Here is a 19676-nt window from a genome sequence, read left to right on the forward strand (position 1 = left end):
ACTCCTCCCCACGCCCACTTCAGCTTGAGGTCCTAAGGACGAAGGCTTTCTTAGGATGGGTAACGGTGTCCAGGGCAGGCCAAACCCTCCTCAGCTCCCTCACATCAAAGACAGACAGCTGCAGCCCAGGGGGAAGGAGAAAGGAGCTGGGGCTGGCAGGAGGCCAGGCTGAGATGACAGTGGGAGATACGCCCACCTGTCTGCAGGGACGCTTTCTTGCTCCCTCCCAGGCCCTGGCCCTACCAAGCTGCCCAGCCCCTGGGGCAGTTCCCATGGAGTGGGGTGCTGAGAACTTCAGCAGAGGAAACCAAACCCCCCACTGTGCCAAGCACCCGACACCCATGGGACCCCATGCCTAGTGGAGGAAGCCGCATACAGACTCCTGAGTAGTTTTCTGAGGACCTGCCTGGCTACAATGATCGCATCTGTCTTTGTCAAGGAGGGAGGCAAAGTAAGGCTCCGTCCTCCCGCTTCAGGAAAATCTCACATTTAAAGGGCCCCTGGTTGGGAAGATGGTCTCTTCTCTAGAGAGATTCTATTTGGACAAAAGGTGACTCCCTTGTTCCAGCTTGGCTCCCGTGTCTGGGGGACGGTCAGTTGACTTGGGAGAGGGTTTTACTTGTTGGAGATTTTTCCAACTGGAGTCTGCCTTGGGGGTGGGGGGATTACCGGTCACATGCTATGTCACTGTCACTGAAGCAGCTTGAAAGAGGAAAGTAATATCAGCTGTTAGGGTGGGGTGGGGCTGGTGGGAAGGTCTTGCACAGTAGCCTGTGGTTTCCCCTTTCAGTGAAGGGAATTCTCACCAGTTTAGGGTGGGCTCCTATTTCTAAAGGAGGGTCACGCTGACAGTGAGGTGCAGGGGGCTCTCACCTGGATGACCGAGTGGCCTATCGGGCTGTTCTCAGACAGCTCGGCCTCGTAGGAGGGCCGCTCGAATTTGGGGGCGTTGTCATTGGTGTCCATCACAGTGACGCGCAGCAGGGCACTGCTGGCACGCGGGGGGTTGCCACCATCCTGCACCTTGATGGTGAGGTCATAGGAGTCCTGGCGCTCCCGGTCCAGGTTGCCCATCACGATGAGCTGTGGCTGTTTCCCATCCTGGTCCTCTGCCACCTGCAGCCCAAATAGATCGTGGGCCTCGGGCCCGGCCTGCAGCTCATAGGATGCCACACCGTTGGGGCCAGCATCACGGTCTGAAGCCACTGGGATGGAGAAGAGTGAGCCGATGTTGGTGTTCTCAGGGATGGTCAGCGTGATGACTGGTGAGGCGAAGTTGGGTGTGTTGTCATTGATGTCCTGTACCTCTATCTGGCCCTCAAGCAGCCGGGGACTGCCATTCTGCACGAGGTCCGTGATGGATACCTCGAACTCCAGGATGCAGGGCTCACCAGGGAACTGGTTTTGGCATTCACGGAGCCCCTCACGGTCGATAGAGGTCTCGGTGGTGAAGATGTCACCTGTCTTGCCATCCACCCGCAGGTACGGGGCGCCTACCTCTAGTTTGTACAGGTGGCCCACGTCTGGTAAACCGTAGTCAGCTGCGAGGCTCCCAATGAGGGTGTTGGGTGGCTGTTCTTCCAGCACCTTGTACACCACCTGCGTGGTGTGGCCTGGGGATGGAGCCAGCAGGAGTAGCAGCAGTGCCAGCAGCAAGGGGGGCATCGACAATCCTTGCCCCCCACGGCCTGGGCTGGGCCTCGGGGGCCCCATCCGGGCAGGCTCTGGAATCAGGAAGGCTGAAAGGGGAAGAGGCAAAACAGGCAGTCAGCTAACAGAAAGAATCTGGCCCTGAGGGCTGCCCAGAGCCAGCCCCCCCACTCTCCCTCTCCCACCTACACTCAGCTCTCCTAGAAGGAGAGCTCAGCCCAGCACAGAACCCTGATTCCGGGCCCCAGAACCCTGAGTCTCACCCGCAGCTGGGTGTAGCAGTGGTGTCTGCCCAGCTGGAGGAGCCGGTAAGGGACCTGGAACAGGTCTAGAGCGGCTCCCGCCCATGGAACGCCCTGACCCACCTGACTCTCCCTCCTTCCCGCCCTGCTCAGTGCTTTGCCCAACACCTCCTTCTCACCAGCATCTGCCTTAGTCACCCATGGTAATTACCCTGATACCAAGATAGAGAGAGACAGCTAGTGGAAGGGTGAGGCCTCAAGCATCCCCCCCACACACACACATACACATACATTACAAAAGAGACACAGGTACCCCTTACACCCCAGACCCTGGATCACTACTGCCCACACTGAGGGCCACTCGTTGGCTGGAGGGGATAATGTCTCATTTCCCTTCTGAGAGGCCAAGTCAAAGTATGTGTATGAGATATGACATCTCAAATCCTTGTCTGACAAAAAAATAACCCATAGTGCCTAATGTCCCCCAACCCCCATGAAGGGCCACCTTGAACTGGGCACCAATCAAGGCCTGAGAACAAGGTTGAGGACTAAGTGCTAGCCCTCCCCAAACACACATGCCCTGGACCATGCACGCATGTGTACACATAGGATTCCCAGGGCTCCTCCCGCTCCCTCTCTGCCTTCCACTGGGGGTGCGGGGGAAGACACCATAGGTGTGTGGTAGACAGTAAAGGTCAGGACTGGGGTCAGGACTGTGATCAGGACTAGCCCAGGAATTGGAACAGGAAGCTGCCCTGCCCTGCCCTTAGCAACGGGGAGCCCAGCAGGTCTCACTGGGACAGAGGTGCCAGTAACACCACCAGCCTTTCCCGACCCTACCACCTCCCCTGCTCAGTCTCTTGATATGAACATGTGGCTCTATTTGATCCTTATCCCGGCAAACATCTGGCCTCTATTTCACACCTGGCCCCTCCCTACCTTAACGGGTCCAGTCCCATCTCTTCCTGCCCACCCCCAAATCCTTCCAGTGAGTCCTGTATTCCCTAGCCAAGAGCAGGTGGCACGCCCAACACCACAATGACCTGTTTCTTCGGCCTGTCCCCCCCGCAGCTTTGAGGCTGGGCATGTGTAGACCCCAGTCAGACCTGCCAGCCACTATCCCAGTCTTGACTCCCTCCTCCTCTCCAGCTAAACCAAGGCCAGCCCCTCAACTCAAATCCAAAGTCTTTGGCCCAGCATTTTCAGCAAAGGGCTCAGGTTCAATCTCTTTTCCCCACTGATACCCAGAATACCTGCCCCATACCTGGAAATTCTACTCCAGGCTCTATGACAGACCACACTCACCCCACCGAAAGCCTGCTTTGGTGCCCTAGGAATCCTTCCCAGATCTCCCCACCCCACAGTGACCTCTCCTGCCTCCAACGCACAGCCGCTTATTGTCTGCCCCAATCCCTCAGCCATGACTCACTACTACCTGGTGCAGCAGTGATTCATTGCTAAGGGATTGGGGCATATTGTGCACCTATCCCTGTGTCCTCTGCCTCTCCAGGCAAACACCAAACATCCTGAAGGAAGGGACAGAGCTCCCTACCTTCATCCCCCCTCCCCACCCAAGCTCCCTCACAAATCTGGGCACTACAGGTGCTCATTTATGCACTTACAATGTGCCAAGCTCTGTCCTGGGTACTGGGACACAGCAGCGAGCAGGACAGATACAATCTGCTCCTGTGGAGCTGGCAATGGTTCTAACTCAATGACAGTTTCGTGTGGCTGTACCCATTTGGCACATGTAAGGCAGCAGCAAGGTGGAGAAGAGCATCGACTATGACATCGAACAGGGTGGGGCAAACCCCAGCTGTCACTTCCTGGCTGCACGAACTGGAGCCAATAATATAGAGCCTCAGTTTCCTGATCTGTAAAATGGGGATTCTACTACCTATTTCCTAGGGAGTTTGAAATGATGTGGGCTAAATGCTGAGCACAGTGAGCACTCAACAAATGCCCCTAAAAGCACAATTGTTGTGATGTAGTTGTTTAGGGATATAATCTGGAATTGTTTGTCTTTCCAACAAGACTGAGCAGAGAGCAGGAGAGCCCCCGCTTTGTTTACTACTAAATCCTCAGATCCCACCCTGACTGGGCATACAGCAGGCACTCAGCAAGGGCTCCAGAACGACTGATTGTTTAGCTCCCAGGCTTACCCGCTCCTGGCACTTTTGGTGGTCCTGGCTTGTTTTCTTGCCTGTTCCCCTACTGAGAACCTGCAAGGGTCAAACTTAATCTTTCTCTGTTTCAGTCCATAGTAGACTCTCAGCAAATGCTCACTGAACACACAGATTCCTTACTCAAGTCAAACACTTCACTTCCTCCCCATGGCCCGCCCAAGGCACAGCCCCTCCCTGGTCACTTCTCAGAATGTCCTTAAAGTATGCGAGACCATTATCAGATGTGTGTGTGTTTGTTCCCAACCGCAATCTTAATCTCTTTAAAAGAAGGAGGAATTTCCCTGCCCTCCCAGGACCTCTCTCTATTTTGAAAGAGACACACACACAAAAAAAATCAAAAATCAAATAGACTGTTACACAATGTGAAAAACTAAAATAAAATGGAGGAATTTGTCAGATGTTCCATTTGAATCCACTCTCCAGGCCTTTACCTTCACAGACTAAACACAGGGCTTATCTGACCATCATGTCCCAACCCAAACACACCTGTCTCCAAAGAAACTCATTCCCTTCTGGGCACCTTATTCTGCCCCCCACCCCCCCACCCCCATAGCACACACACAACTCCATAACTCGGGATCACCGTGCGCCCAGTTCCATGCGTAAGTCTTGGCAGAGTGGGGGTCACCAGGGAATTACCCTAAACCTGACAAAGAGGAGAAATAAGGCAGTGACTGCTTGCCTCCACTCACTCTCTTCAGATCAAGGATTCTTAAGCTTTTTGGGTCACATCACCCTCTACGAATTTTTATGAAACTATGGTTTAGATTTTTCCAAGAAAAATGAATGCCACAAGTTTTAGCTACAAATTCAGAGGCCCATGGTCTGGCAAAGTTAGGGTGACTGACTAGTAGCTGGGGCTTCCTTCCCCATCTCCAGGTCACAACCTGAGGCTCTAAACCTTCAGGCCTCCCAGCAGCATAAACACAACAGCTTGTGACCTGCCCCATATTCTCTCTCTCTCTCCCAGCCCTACCTCCAACAAGCAGAGGAGCCAGGAAAGGACTGTGGTTATCTATCTAATTTTGAGTTGGAGAAAGAACCTCAAAGGACTATCAAGGCAAGGAAGTGGGGGGAGGGGTGTTCCTAAGAGGTAGGAAGAATGGGGGGGCGGGGGAAGGAATGGGATTGGGGGAGGGTACCCAGAGTAGGGGCAAGAGTTGAAGAGGATTTAGGCACTGGAAGCATCTGGAGAGTTCCTTTAAAATGAGGGTTTTTCTGGTCCCACCCTTAGGAATTCTGATCCAGAGAAAGGACCTGGAGAAATCTCCAGGTAGCAGGAAGTAATGGCCCTGAACTTTTAAGAGACAAATTTGAGATACACTAAATCCTAGGAGTTGGAAGTGCGAACTCTATCATCATCACTTTTACCATCATCTTCGCTATTATCACCAGGACCCAAGTTAACACTCCCTGATATTTTTCTACATTTACATACATTATTTCATCCAATCCTCCCACCCCTCTGAAGTGAGTACAGTTTATTACTACATGGCTCCCCACAACGGATGATAAAATTGAGGCTCAAAAAGAATAATTCCTTGTCTTAGGTCACAGAAGTAGTAAAGTGGAAGTCAGGGTTTGAGAAAGAAGAATGCCTCTTCACATCCCAAAGTCTGGGGGAAAGGCTGGACGGGGGAGGGAAAGTCAACAGAAATCACCCCTGAGGCTAGAATATGATGTTTGCTATGTACCCCCACCCCCACCCCAACACACACACACACACACACACACACACACACACACACACACACACACACCCTGGGCTGCCAAACCTGCCAGGCAAGGAGGGAAACAGAAAGAGAGGGCCTAGGGTTCAAGGTCTGAAGGACCCCAGGCCTCCCAGGCTGTTTCAGGGACCCTAGGGCTGCAGGGCAATTCAGAGCAGCCATGAACAGCAGTGAGGGGAGCAGGGTGAGGGCTGCCCCTACCTTCCTCACCCCTGCTCCCAACATCCCTGAACTTTGTCCCAGTGGTTAGTTATTGGAAGTCATTGGTCCCAGACGGCAGACTTTGAAGCCCTTATCTCTGCCCCTCCCAAGCCCTGGTTGACTTCCTGGCAAGGCTTGTCCCCACCTCTGCCCAGTGACATGGGCACCCAGGACCCTGAGAAACCAGAGCCTCGGCAGGGACACTGACTCATCCTTCTCAGGCCTAAGGAGCACAGTGAGGTGGTGTGAGGGGGCAGAATCCAGGGAAGGTCAAGGAAAAACAACATCTGTGTCAACATCTGGGGAGGGAGGAGAGCAGTGGTCAGGGTTCACCTGGAACCTTCATTTCCAGCCCACCTGGGGGACCCAGTCCACTTCCTGCTGAATGCTTTGGCAGAAAAGAAAACACACAGAGACAGCTATCAACTTCCCAGTGTCCGGGTCAGCGCTGGACCCCCAGCCCCGACCCCTGCTCTGTTTGTTACACAACAGGCACAACATGTGAACACACACACCCAGGGACAAAGTGAATGTCTGGAGAGGAGGATAAGTAAGCAGGGCTGTGCGGGGTGGAGCTGTTCAGAGGCCTCCCAGTGAACACAACCCTCCATTAACCTTTGCAGAGCTTCCAGCCACCTGCATTCTTCAGATTATTGGGGCCCAAACCATTGCTCCACCACTTCCTAGCTGTGTGACCATAGCCTAGTGGCTTCACCTTTCTGAACCGATTTCCACACTGAACTGGAAATAATAAATCCTGCCTCTTGAACTTATTTGGGAGCTCTATTACATTATAAAGGATATATAAACATATATATCACTCGTTATCACTGACTAGAGCATTTTATTCACAGCATCGGGCACACAGTAGGTACTCATTGGTTGACTCGATCCCCTGCCAGTTGGGAAGACCTATGAAGGCAAGGATGGTATGTATGCTATTACTGCATGGCATCCCCACCAGCCACCATGGGCCCTGGCAGAGAGGTGCCCCAGGCATTGCTGAAAGAATCTGTCTGCGGCACAAACTCTCCTTGCTCTTGGTAGGGGCAGCCTTCGCCCTGTATCAGAAGGGCCTCCCCCATCTCCTCTCCCCCCAGCCTTGATTCCCACTCAGCCACACCCCCACCCTTGCGGCCCCCTCCTGGCCCTTCCATCCCACTCTTCCCAGCAGTTAGCTCACTCTCTCTGTAGCCCAGCTTCCCTGAAGAACAGCCACCGCAGCAGATCCTCTGCCAGGAGGACACCAGACCCGCAGGACACCCCTTTCCAGCTGATCCCTTTTGGAATTGGGGACTGGGGGGGGGGGGGGGAGGGCGGGGCTGGCGGGTGGTGGTAGTGGAGGGGAGAGCAGGGAAACCAGGCCTGCTCCTCTACCTCACTGTCCCCAGCCATCTCTGGAGGTCTTTCTCATTCCTCTCCCCTCAACCCCACCCCATGGCCTGGTCTAGTTGTAATTACGAATGTCAATCCGTGCAGACCCCCCACGTCAAGAAAGTGACACACTGCCCCTCCCCAGACATACACCCAAACCTCAGCGGTTACAAACACCTTCTGGGTGCCCTCTTTCCTGGCAGTACACGAGGGTTGGCCCAGAGTGAGTAATGGAAGGCTCCCTGCTCCTTCCGTCACGACGTCCTGGACTCTGCCGTCCTGGACTCTGCCGGCCGGGGCAGCCCCCTGCCTACGCCGCCGTGGTCAGCGGGCGCTCCCCGCACACACCCCGCGCGCGGGGCGTCTCCTCCCAGAGAACGCAGGAGAGCTGGGAGTGGGGGAGAGGGGTGATGGCGACAGTTCCTCCACCAGCCTCAGGCTCGGGCGGCTCCACCCCCACCCCGGCGGCGCCGGGCCTTGGGAGCACCAGGCAAGGTGGAGGCACCGCGCGGTGAGAACACGCATTGGCCACTGGCACCCTGGCGCCCCCAGCCCCACGGGCCGCTGCGGGGAATCTCTCCTCCGCATCTCCGGCCTCTGCCTAGGGTCTCCCGCAAGCCCGCGTCGGCCGGAGCCACACAGCGGGGGCCGGGAGGGATCCGGCGCCGGAATCACTAAGCGGCGAGCCAGGCCCGGAGGGGACGTCCCCATAAAACCGACCCTCTCGCGGCGGGCGGCAAAGGGGTCTTCGCTCGGCGCTCAATCCTCAAAGACCTCATCGCCGCCCCAAATATTTCCTGGTAGAAGGAATAGTCGCCGACCACTCCTGGGGGAACTGAGGCCACAAGTCTGGGCTCCCGAGGATAACTAGGGGGAAGGGGTGCGAGCGCATCTCACCTACCAATTCTGCTCCTGCGCGCGCCGCGATCTCCCTTCTGGCCCCAGGGCCTTGCCGGCGCACAAGACTCAGGCCTGGAGCTGGGGACCCGCGGAGGGGCGCCCAGGTGTGAGAGGAAACAGGTGTGCTGGGGACCCAGGTGGCTCGGAGGACGCAGCTATATGGTCCAAAGAGGGTCTCAATGACCGCCCCAGGCTGGCTCCCTCTGCAAAGGGACCAAGGGCCCTGGAGCCCTGGGGAGCGGGATAGCGTGACCGGCCAGGTCCAGCTGGTTCCGGGAATACCCGGTCGGCCCAGCCCCGGAGTGGGAGTAGGGGAGGCGCCGGCGGGGAAGCCGGCCCGGCGGCCTCCAGTGTTCCCGCGGTGCAGATATTTACAATAACAATGCGATTAAGGTGAAAAGGCATTAGGGGCTCCCCGGGTGGCTCCGGCTTCCGCCGACGGAATCTGGTCTCCGAGGGAGAGGGACAGAGTGTGTGTTTGTGTGTCTAGCTGCAAGGTGTACTGTGACACTGTTGGTGTAAGATGTGTGAGACGCCCACCGTTAGGGGATTTTGTGTTTGTGATCGCGAGGCGCTGCTGCAGGTGCTTTACCGGGTTAGGGTGTGTGCGCTCAAGGTGTGTGGGGAGACACTGCCTGTATGTTTCCGTGGGTGCAGTCGAGGGGTGCAAGCCGACCTGTGATGTGTGCCTATGTTCTGGCCAGGGAGTAGGTAACATCATTTGTGTGAGGGTATGGTCCTTAAAGGAATACATGTGCGTGAGGCTAGGCTTTAAGTGTTCATCTAGGGGCACTGGGGCCGAGGCACTCTTACACGAGGGCACGGGGTTGTGCTTGTGTCCGAATGTCACAGCGGCTGCTTTCCGTGGTTCTGTGTGGCCACGGGTTGTGTGTCCCCGCCGCTGAACGTGCAGGCGCTGGAGCGGCTTCTGAGCCAGTGCCGGTGCCCCAGTGGGCGCTGGTGTTCGGGAGGTATGTCTGTGCACATATGAACGGATGTATGTGTGCGTGTACATACGTCCGTGGTCTGGTCCTCGGGGTGCCCTCGGGGAGCTGGAAGCGCCCGCGCGAGCAACGCTCGCTACCCAACAAGTGTGTGGATGAGGGTCCTTGCTGTTTCGTCCTCAGGGAGCCCCCCAACACACAAACACACTGAGGGCTGCGCGCCTCCCCCAAACCATCTCCATCCCGCGCGCTCCTAGAGGCTCCTTATCCCCGCGGCTCCAAGCGAGCGTGGGTGCGGGACGCCGAAGCTGGGGTCCGGTTCAGCACCCCCTCTCCTCGCTCCGCTTCTCGCCGCGGACCTTGGAGGCCAGGGTGCTCCGGCCGCAATCCCCACTCCAAGCTCCCAGCCTCTCCCACCTCTGCCCCGGCGCGTGGAGCATCGACAGGGCCCCCCTGGCCTCGCTCGAATGAGCGCCCCTCCCGCAGCTCCCGTCGGCCATGGCCGCTCCCCCGGCCGGCAGCCACCGCCGCCTCCACCGCCTCCACCGCCACCGGATCCTTACCCGCCTCCGGGCAGCGCCGGCCGCGGGCCTTGCAGTCCATGAGCCACCACCGGCCCCGGCCCGGGCTGCGGCTCGCACGGCTCGGGCTGGCGCTGCGGTTCAGGTTCCGGCTCCGGCGGGCTACAGGCGCAGCAGCCCCGGCGGCTCCGCGTCCGCGCCGCGCTCCCGCTCCCCGAGTGTGTGAGGCGGCGGTGGAGGCGGCGGCGGCGGCGGCAGCGGAGCCAGCAGCGAGCAGAGCGCACAGCCCGGCCCGCCCCCTCCCTCCTCCTCCCTCCTGGCTCGCCCGCCCGCCTCCCGCCCGCTTCCCCGCCCCCCCCTTCCCCGGCTGGGAGGTGGAGCTCCAGTCGCTCCGGTCCCACTGGGAGGGGGCCCCGAGCACCGCTCCCCCAAAGCCAGGAACCCCCTTTGCTGTCTTCCACTACCCGGGGCCCGGATACACAGGGCGACCCCTGGCTCTTCACTTTACACTTATCCCACCCGAGCCCCCATCTGGGACCCTCCCGAATTCCCTTCCTAACCTCACCAAACACCTGTCCCTACCCTGTCCCCCGGGAAGTCGAGGCCGAGGAAGTGTCTCCCCCAGTGCCTTCTTCCATGGACATCTGCTTCTCCAGATCCATCCTCTTCCCGCCAGGACCCCCGATCCCCCCGTGTGGCCCTCCCTTCCCACTGCGCTCGGGGGAAGTCCACCCCTCCCCCTCTGGCGGGAGCCGCAGAGCGGTCAGCCTCGGTGGCCGCAGCTCACCGTAGAGGTGGGGCTGTGGAGGGGGCCTTTAGGAGTGGAGGGTTATGGGACTGGGGCCTCCTCTAGGATGAGAATGGGGGAATATGCAAGTGTGAGAATGAGGTGACGTGTCTGAGTCGGGCTATTTGAGGGTCCCCCAATCACCTGCCCTCAGGGCGACAGGGAGTTTGTGGCCCCACACATTTACCAGTGAGATACACACATTCGCCCAGAGTCACGCGGGTCCCTGCCCCGCAAGGCCGCGCAGTGTCACATGCCCTCGCAGTGCCACACGTTCCCTGTCACACTCACACTCACCGAATCGCACAGCGTCACACGCAGTGTCTTACACATTTGGATACTCTTGTTTCTCTCGCTCGGCTCTGGCTCTCTGGCGCCATCTAGAGCTCTCGGAGCAGCTGGGGAACTCCCTTTCCTTAGCTCAAGGTTTGTATACCCCAGGCTCCCAAGTGCCCCAGTTCAATAGGACCTCCCGCCTTTGGCCAGCTAGAGGCATCGGCAAGGTGTTCTAGGTCAGAAGGATGAGGAAGTCTGTTCCTGGCAAAGCCTGGCGCTGGGTGTGGAAAGACCTATTATGGGATGACTGGTTGCTGGGCCTCTATTTGCCATGGCCTCTAACTCCTCCTCCTTGTCCTCCCCCATTTTCCCATCCATACTACTCTTCTATCCCTTGTTTCTTTCCTCTGCTCCCTCCCCCTCTCGTACCTGGCCTCTCTGGAACACTCTTCTGGGTAAGGGCAGGATTTCTGGCCAGCTAAGGAGGCAAGCAAGGACTGCCCAAGATCTCTCCCAGAGCAGCACCCCTCAACTGCACTCCCTTTCTGGCCTGGGCCTTGATCTAGTCCCCACCCCCAGCCCTCAGCCCCAGGAGCCCAGGACAGGGGCTCTGGATGAGAGGTAGGGTGAACTAGTGAAAGGAGAATCTGTCCTGTAAGTGGCTTCTCTCTGCCCCCTGCAAAACTCACACTCTCCCCATCACTGCACACAGCTCCAAGGAAGGAATCAGTGGCCCCGAGAGAAGAAATCTCCCACAGAGGAGCTGCCCAGCCTCCCTGCCCCCAGCATGTGCCTGCTGCCCACTGCAGCAAGCCCTCCCTGGTCTGCTTGCTGGGAGCCATTCAAAGGCTCCTCTGTTCTCCTCCCTTGCTCAGGGCTGAGCAAGATAGGCAGCCGCAGAGCTGGGCAGGAAATGCTAATCTCCCAGATGTTCTCCTTCGTCCTCCCTGCTTCACCACCATCAAACCCAAATCCTGCACCAAGTGGTAGGAGCAGAACTAGGCCAGGTCAAACCAGGGTGTGCCCATTCTTCTCCCTGCCCCTATCCACTCCTACCCAGCTGCCAGGCTGGGCTCTGTGGGGGACTGAGCCTGCAATATAGATATGGGGATCAGAGCTGACTTGCCCAGGAAGGGAGGCTGGCAAAGGACAGGGACTGGGAGGTGGCACTTGAAGGGGAGAGAAGGCAGCCTCCTGGCCCCATACCAAACTGGGAGGAGAACCAGGTTGGCAAGTAGAGAATTGCGGGCTCCTGAAACTGACAGTGCCTGAGATTCCAGCTGAGACTGTGGCCTGGGATTGAAGCCTGGGGGGTTCTAGATGTGGGAGTGGTTGGGATGTTTGTGGCCTAAGGCTCTTGCTGTGACATGGGATGTAGCTACGAGGACTAGGATACTGTAGGGCCTGGCTTTGTAACAGAAAAGCTGTTGCCTCTGATTGCAGTTGGAACACTGTTGTGATGCTGTGATACTGTGTGCCTAGGCTACAGCCAGAATAATCAGATTACCAAAGAGGCTGTTGCCAAACTGTGTGTGTGTGTGTGTGTGTGTGTGTGTGTGTGTGTGTGTGTGTGTTCCTGTGTACATGTTGCAGGAAGGGCTATACTGAAATTCCATTGGAACCTGAAGCTATAGGTGTGAGGCCATCACACCAGAGACTGGCGATAGTTGAGAACCTGTTCTCTGCAAACATGACGTAAGTGGGACTATGCTGGATCCATTGCCTAGGTCCTAGGAGATGAGAGGCTGTTGCTAGGAGCCTGTACTTGGGAGGAAGGCTGTTACCTGGGATAAGAACAAGCTACTGTTGTGTATAAGACTGTAGCTGGGATGCTATTGGTCCTGAAGCTATAGCTGTGATGACAGCATACAGTGATTGGTTATAGCTAAGATGCTGTTGCCCAGGCTTGTGGCTGGGCTGTTACTGTATGCAGGACTCTAGCTGGGGTGCTATTATGCCTGCAGCCATAGCTCTGAAGCTCGAGTGTAGCCGGGAGGCCATTTCCTGGTAATATAGCTGGACCACTGTTGTGTGGGGGCTGAAGCCCAGACTGCGTTGCCTAGGAGATGAGAAGCTGTTCCCTGGGATGCTGTTCTGGGAGGCAGGATGCTACCTGAGATGGGAGCTGATCTGCTGTTGACACTGATCTCCGGTTGTGCTTGGGACAGCTCCGAGTGGCTGCTGTTGGGTCTGTGGCTGACTGGGTGGGAGAAGGCAAGTGAATTCTGCCTTGAGGACTGGGAGATGCCAGGAGGCTGAGCAGGGGCTGCCACTCTGGGGAGGCTTCCGCAGCTGCTCTGCTGTGGAGCTGGGAAGCCTGTTTTCATTACTGTTTTAACTCTTTTTTTAACCTTGTTTTTCTCTCGGCTGCACTTTCGCTCACTCATTAATTTTGGTATTTTTCTCACGGTATCTCAGCCCCTGTCACGGCTGCCATGGCAACAGGAGGCAGTGTGCACAGTGCCAAAATATCTGATCAAAAAATAACCAAAATAAGCAAACACCAAAACGGCTGTGCTGGGGACTATAGTCAAGGGAGAGCTGATGGCTCGGGTCCAGGAAATCCCAGGTTCCCAACGGACGCCTTTCACTATCCCCTCTTCCCAGGGAAGCTTTGCTGAACCTTCTGATAACCTGGGAGGCTCCTCTCCAAGGCCCCCCCCCCAACACATTCTCCCAGGACTCCAAGATTTCCAGTGGTCCCTGCCCAAGAGACAGCTTCACCTGAGATGGGAGCATTGGGAGGGTGTGAGGGCTGGGACTCACTTCCCAGGAGCTGAGGGTCAAACCTCTAAGAAACTCCCTACCTGCCCTAGCCACACACACATCTGCACCCACCCATCCCTCTCCCGGCTCCTCCTTCCTCAGGCTTCTGATTTCTCTGCTCCCAACCCCTACTTGACCACCTCTACTTTTTTATTTCCATAGTCAAATCCTGACTGATGGACAGAAGGGCAGCGGCTGCAACCTCCAGGACCACCCCAACTCCTCAGTGGAGGGACTAGGGAGGGGTGCCGAAGAAGTGTGTGGCACGCCTAGGCTTCTGGCCACCTCCAGCCCCAGGTGCCTAGAGACATTCCTGAACAGCCCTGTACACTCACACCCACTTCCATTTCCCCTCCAGTTTCCTGGGGGGGAGGGGGGGGCCTCCTTTCAAGTGGGCTTATACCCCAGGAAGGATGAAATGATGGAGCCTCATGTGAGCACAAAGAGGCAGAGCTCTTGGTACCACTTGTCTTCCTGACTTATTTGCCCACTAATTTCCCTCTGAGGGAGCTTGTCTAGATGTCTGGAGCACCGAGACCTGGAGGAGCAAGAAGGAGCCCCTCAAGTCTGCCTCGATCACATCACACAATTACCTCTCGGGCCCCCCTTCCTGATGCCCCTGCCTCCCCACCCCAACAGTGAAAGTCTCACTCTCAACAGGTTTCCTCCCCTTCCAGAACCCACCTTCTGCTCCTCACTTTCCATCCCTTTCCTCCGTCCCCCTCAAGAGCAGTCCTGGCCTTGGCCTCCAGGCAGAGCCTTCCTGGGCCTGTTTCTATAGAAACCGGGTAGTCTGTGCACTGCGGGAAGAGGAAGGGAGAGGAGCAGGGAGGAGAGACCAGACCGCAGGGCAGACACAGAGGAAGGGACATGGGCACTGAGAGAAGAGGGGGCTGCCCCCTCTAACGGGAAGGTGGGGCCTTGATTTGGGGAGAGGAGAAGTAGTAGAAGTTGCCTAGATTCTGTCCTCCTGAGGAGGAGGTACAACAGTTTCTCTCCTGGTACAGGAAGGTGGGTTTTCTCCCCCAACCCCCAATCATTTTATTTTTAACCATGAGCTGCCTGCCTTATCCGGGATGGATCTTTCCCGAGAGCCGCCAGTCTCTAAGACAGGGACCATAGAATGCCTTCCTCCCTCCAGCGTGCTCTGGAGTCTGGACAGCCCCGGACCCGGTGGCCGCCGCTGACCCCGTGGCGTGCGGCTCTCAAAGGCTCCATTCATCTCTGGGGGCTGAAGGCGCCATTGTCCCCGGCGGGGTGCGGGGGGCGGGGTGGGGGCAGCGGGGGGTCTCGCCTCAGAAGGAAGGAATGCGTCTGGAGAAGTTGCCCCCAGGGCTCCAGTGCCCAGGTCCCCACCAGATCTCCACCGGGACCCCTTCACGACCCCAGCCCTCTCCCTCACTAGCTCCCAGGAGCCTTCGCGCGACTCCTGAGAGTGGGGACTGCGGGGCGCGGGGGAAGCCCGGCCCCACCCCTCCCGTTAACTCCAGCGAAGCTATTCTGGGACTGGGAGCTGTCCAGCACCTCGGGTCCTGACGGACCGCGGATTTCGCCTAGGTGCCCTCGGACTACAGGGTGCTCAGGGCCAGCCTTGGGGGCTCGGAGGCTCTCCTTCACCCCGGCTAAGGCACAAATCACACCTGGCCTGCGTGGGCACGGGGGCAGGTCCAGACATGGGAGACATGGATGCTGAGAACTAACGCAAGGAGCAACTTGACCCTTGCCCTATCTCCACAGAACTGAAGGGTCAAGTGCCTCCCGGCCACTCCCTTGGGATTCTGTTTCAAACTCGGCAGAAGAAAGAGCCTTGAGAGGTCAGGCCCTTGCCTCTCCCTTCCCCCAGCTCTCCCTGCTGCCTCTGTTTCTGTTTTCCTCCCTCTCCCCTCCATCCTCCTCTCTTTCCCTCCCTGCTGGGTTGGGGGCTGCTGAATTATCATTTCTCAGCTCTGCTAATGTGCTCCCTGCTGTGGGGAGGGATCATAATTCTGGGAGATGATTAAGTTTCAAATTGTTTTTCTTTGTGTTGTTGAAGATGAGGCTTTAATATGGTCCCTCCCCAGACAGGGGGCCTGGCCTGGCCCCAGCCGCCTGCTCCCATCCCTCCTCTGCTAGGCTTCTCCTCTCTGATAGGCCAGGTTTGGGACCATGTCCCTGGGGTTCCCTCTAAACTTTTGTGTAGGGGGCGGGGGGGGGGGGGACGGGTAAGAGGGTGGAATAGAACCTACCCTTAACTCAGAAGGTAAAACATATAATGTAGTGATAAAAAAAACAACAACACTGGTTTTGAAGTCTGACAAGTCAGAATTTAAATCCTAACTCTGCCACTTACTACCTGTGTGATTTTTGGGTAAGTACTTAAGCTACCTGAGACTCAGTTCCTTCATCTATTAAATGAGGCAGTTTAATGCCTCATAGAGTGCTTGTGTGGATTTAAAGTGATAGTGCATGTAAAGTGCTTAGCAGAGTACCTGGCTCATGGTAAAACTTGGCAAATATTAGTAGTTATTAGTGCACACATACTCCATCCTGTCCGATCCTGCCTCCCATCCTCCCTTTGTTCTTCCGCTCAGTAAATGTATATGTAATACCTACTATTTTCCAGAAACTGTGTATTAGAGATTAAGTTTTTCAGGAGTAAAGATATTGGTTTTCTTGCTTATCTGCCCTCAAACACTCCTTCATTCACCTCCTTCCCTCCTTTAAATTTGAGTTCACTCCATTATACCCTCCCACCTACCTCCAGCTCTTTCTTTATTATTCCCACTCCATTCTTTCTTCTTTCACTGCAGTCTTGTCATCCACCTTGATTCTTATCCTCCTAACATACATGCATCCTTTACCTTTTATATAATTCTTCATCCCATTTGGGGCCATCGTGTGTGTGTGTGTGTGTGTGTGTGTGTGTGTGTGTGATATGCAAATGAGGGCAAGACTCCCTCACGGTCACAACCAGCTCAGGAGGAGGGGCCTGGCTCTGCTGGAGCCTTAGCTATCAACACAGAGGGGCGCCTGCTCCAAACCTCTGTGGCGTGGCTGGGGGCAGGCCCCCAGCAGACACACACACACACACACACACACACACATACATGGGGTGCCTGCTCCAAGCCTCCGCTCCCCATGGGGAGTGGGCCTAAGCCGTCAGTAGGACATCCCCTGAGGCTGTGGTTCTCAACCTGTGGGTCACGACCCCTTTGGGGGTCAAATGACCCTTTCACAGGGGTCACCTAAGACCATCGGAAAACACATATGTAATTAATATTGTTTTTGTGATTAATCACTATGCTTTAATTATGTTCAATTTGTAACAATGAAAATACATCCTGCATATCAGATATTTATATTATGATTCATAACAGTAGCAAAATTACAGTTATGAAGTAGCAATGAAAATAATTTTATGGTTGGGGGTCACCACAACATGAGGAACTGTATTAAAGGGTCGCGGCATTAGGAAGGTTGAGAACCACTGCCCTGAGGGCTCCAGAACTGTGAGAGGGGGCAGGCTGGGCTGAGGGAGTCCCACCCCCCAGTGCACTAATTTCACGCACTGGGCCTCTAGTAGTAAATAAAGGGCTTGAATTTTCAAAGTAGAGTGTGTGTCTGTGTATGTGTGTGTGTATGTGTGTGTGTGTGTCTGTCTGTCTAAGAATCACATTAATTCACATTCCATGGTGGATCTATAGCCAATTCTGAACTCCCACATTTGCACTGTGTGTTTAATTGCCTATCTATCCCCTATGTCTGACTCATACAGCCCTTGAAATATAAGTCTGTTTATTTGCTTACCTACCTACCTGCCCCTGCCTCTATCTTTGTTATACCCTGAATGGGAAAGCCTGCTGATTGTCAGGAAGAGAAGCTGGTTTATGATAATTTGTCTCTGTTCACTAGCTTCCTACCCTGCACCAGTCTTGCTTTTTAAATTTATTTTTATACTACAAGAATTTATTTATTTATTTTAAATTTATTGTTGACACTACTACAGATGTCCCCCATTCCCTCCCCCCTTTACCCACCTCCACCCAGTCCCCTCCCCCCTACCTCTGGCCATCACCACACTGTTGTCTGTGCCCATGGGCTATGCTTATATGTATCTTGTTGTTGTTGTTGTTTTCCAGTTTCTGGAAGAAATCATTTCACAACTCTTTGAGAGCTCGGTTCAGTGCAAAAAATTAGAAACTAGTGGAGGTATTTTAAACTGAAGGGAATTTAACATAGGGAATTAAGTGTTTGCAAAAAACATTAAAAAGACTTGTGGAATTAGCTCTCTATGTACTGTAAGAAACTGTACCTAGAGAGCTAATAATACTAGGAGAACTAATACTTAGACCATGATCAGAAAGATGGGGACTCAAAAAGAATCGCTGAATTAAAGAGCTCATTGCCAGAGATTTGCCTTCTAGAAATTAGAAAGAAGAGACCAGGAAGTTGGAGTGGCTCTCACAGGAGAACCTCATGTCTCCAGGATCCTGTTTGCCAGCAGAAAGCCAAAAATAGCAGAAAGAAGGCCTCTCCCTCCTTTCTGCCTTCTAGCCACACAAGTGCACTTAATTACAAGGGAGTTAGGGAAATGTATTCCAGCGTTCGAGTTTCTGCAGCATAGTAGAAGAAAGTAGAAATGGTGGACACATGCCAACTGGCCACATTCAACACTAATTTAGACCCTGCCCTCCAGGAGTTCACTGACTAAAGGGGGTAACACCAGGATCAGTGCAGGTTGAAAGGCTGAGCCAGAAAGCATCTGAAGCAGACCAAACTTCTTCCACATGAGGTCGGGGACCTTAGAAGTCTTAAAGTGATTCCAGGCCTAATGTGGAGCATAGAGTTCAGGCTCTGCGAGTCACTGGAGGAGCAAAGCTGCAGTCAGTGCACTAGGGAGAGAGAGGCAGGGAAGAGACCATGATCCAATGTCCAAGACAGTGCTCACTTCCTGGAAGGGGCTGTAGACAATCGGGGCCCTGAGTGCAGTCCCAAAAAAGAGGGCCCATGCTCAGCGGCTGCTCCTTCCCCACACTGACTGGTTTTGGTTTTTTGTGGCCCTATGTGGCTCACCTGTCACCTGCCTCGAGACCAGTGATGAGCCCTCAGGATCACCACGGGGAGCAGAGAAGTGCAGAGGGAAGATTAACGTGGGCCCATCTCTCAAGCAGGAGAGCCTGAGCCCAGGAGTGTTCTGTTGGGAACATCGAGGAACTGGCACCTTCCAGCTGCCTGTATCTGCTTCTTCCTGTGATTCCAAATTTTTGGCATCTCCTCTTCTCTGACTCTAGGAATCAAGAACCCAGTCCAGGTGCTTCCAGGACAAGGAAATAGTGGCAGCTTCCAAGACCCAAATAAATCCCCAGTCCACAAATGATATCAGTTTCTATCTGCTGAGTGAGTAGGAAAGGCTAGGGATAAGGGGTGGGCCAGCATCTCCTCATGGGCTTAAAATGGAAGGTAGTATATGCCAGTGGGTAAAGGTGTGGCCTCAAGAGTCCTGCCCTGGCTCAGTTGCTTTCTAGTTGTGTGGCCTTGGACCAACATCTTTGAGCTTATTCCCCATCTGTAAAATGGGAATAGTGTGTACTTACCTCATAAGATGGTTGATAATTAATTGATATAATTATATATAAATATGTATAAAATGTTTAGCCCAGTATCTGGCATATAGTAACCTTATAGCTGATAAAATTTTTGTTATTGATACCATATATTCTCAGCAAAAACATCTTCCATCTTACCAGGAATTATCTAGAAGAGAGGGTTCCTCATGCAAGGCTTGCTCCAGAAATATGAGCTCTTAGTCACATTGTGGGAAAGCGGGGAGCCAGACCAGGCCAGGATGTTCCTCAGACCTGTTTTCTACAGATGAGAAGTCTCTGTTCCCTTGTGTCCTAGTGCTGTCCCTCTGGGTCCACTGGTATTGCCCAGAAGGGGGACATGATGTCTCCCTGGCAGGTGAGGAAGACGAGACTGGTGACACTCAGAGGCCCAAATCAAAGCAGTTTGGGACCATCTGCTCTGACTTCTGGTGCCCCTTTCCCTCCTCCTTCGCTCCTCTCCCCAAACCCTCCATTCATTTAAATGTTGTTGAATATCTGTTATGTACCAGGCACT

The 19676-nt window shown here is 54.9% G+C and overlaps 1 protein-coding gene across 12 annotated transcripts in view; it reads right to left on the reverse strand.

The window, feature by feature from the left end:
* Nucleotides 1–10025, reverse strand: part of PCDH1 (protocadherin 1) — a 30934-nt gene extending 20909 nt beyond the window's left edge. For 4 of the 12 annotated variants that reach the window (XR_009453082.1, XM_059698717.1, XM_059698718.1 and 1 more), the window contains exons 1-2: nucleotides 1914–2049; nucleotides 874–1739 (exon numbers count right to left, since the gene is read on the reverse strand). Coding sequence is in view for 11 of the 12 variants with exons in the window: in XM_059698717.1 (XP_059554700.1) it covers nucleotides 874–1739; nucleotides 1914–1998 (951 nt within the window). In the remaining variant the exon portion in view is untranslated. Of the gene's footprint in view, nucleotides 1–873; nucleotides 1740–1913; nucleotides 2054–3197; nucleotides 3221–8280; nucleotides 8669–9790 lie in introns of those variants that run through there. The other 8 variants (XM_059698710.1, XM_059698707.1, XM_059698709.1 and 5 more) reach the window with 7 other exon arrangements.
* Nucleotides 10026–19676: the final 9651 nt, after the last annotated feature.

Source organism: Myotis daubentonii, chromosome 5 (assembly GCF_963259705.1).
Source record: "Myotis daubentonii chromosome 5, mMyoDau2.1, whole genome shotgun sequence".
NCBI lineage: Eukaryota > Metazoa > Chordata > Mammalia > Chiroptera > Vespertilionidae > Myotis > Myotis daubentonii.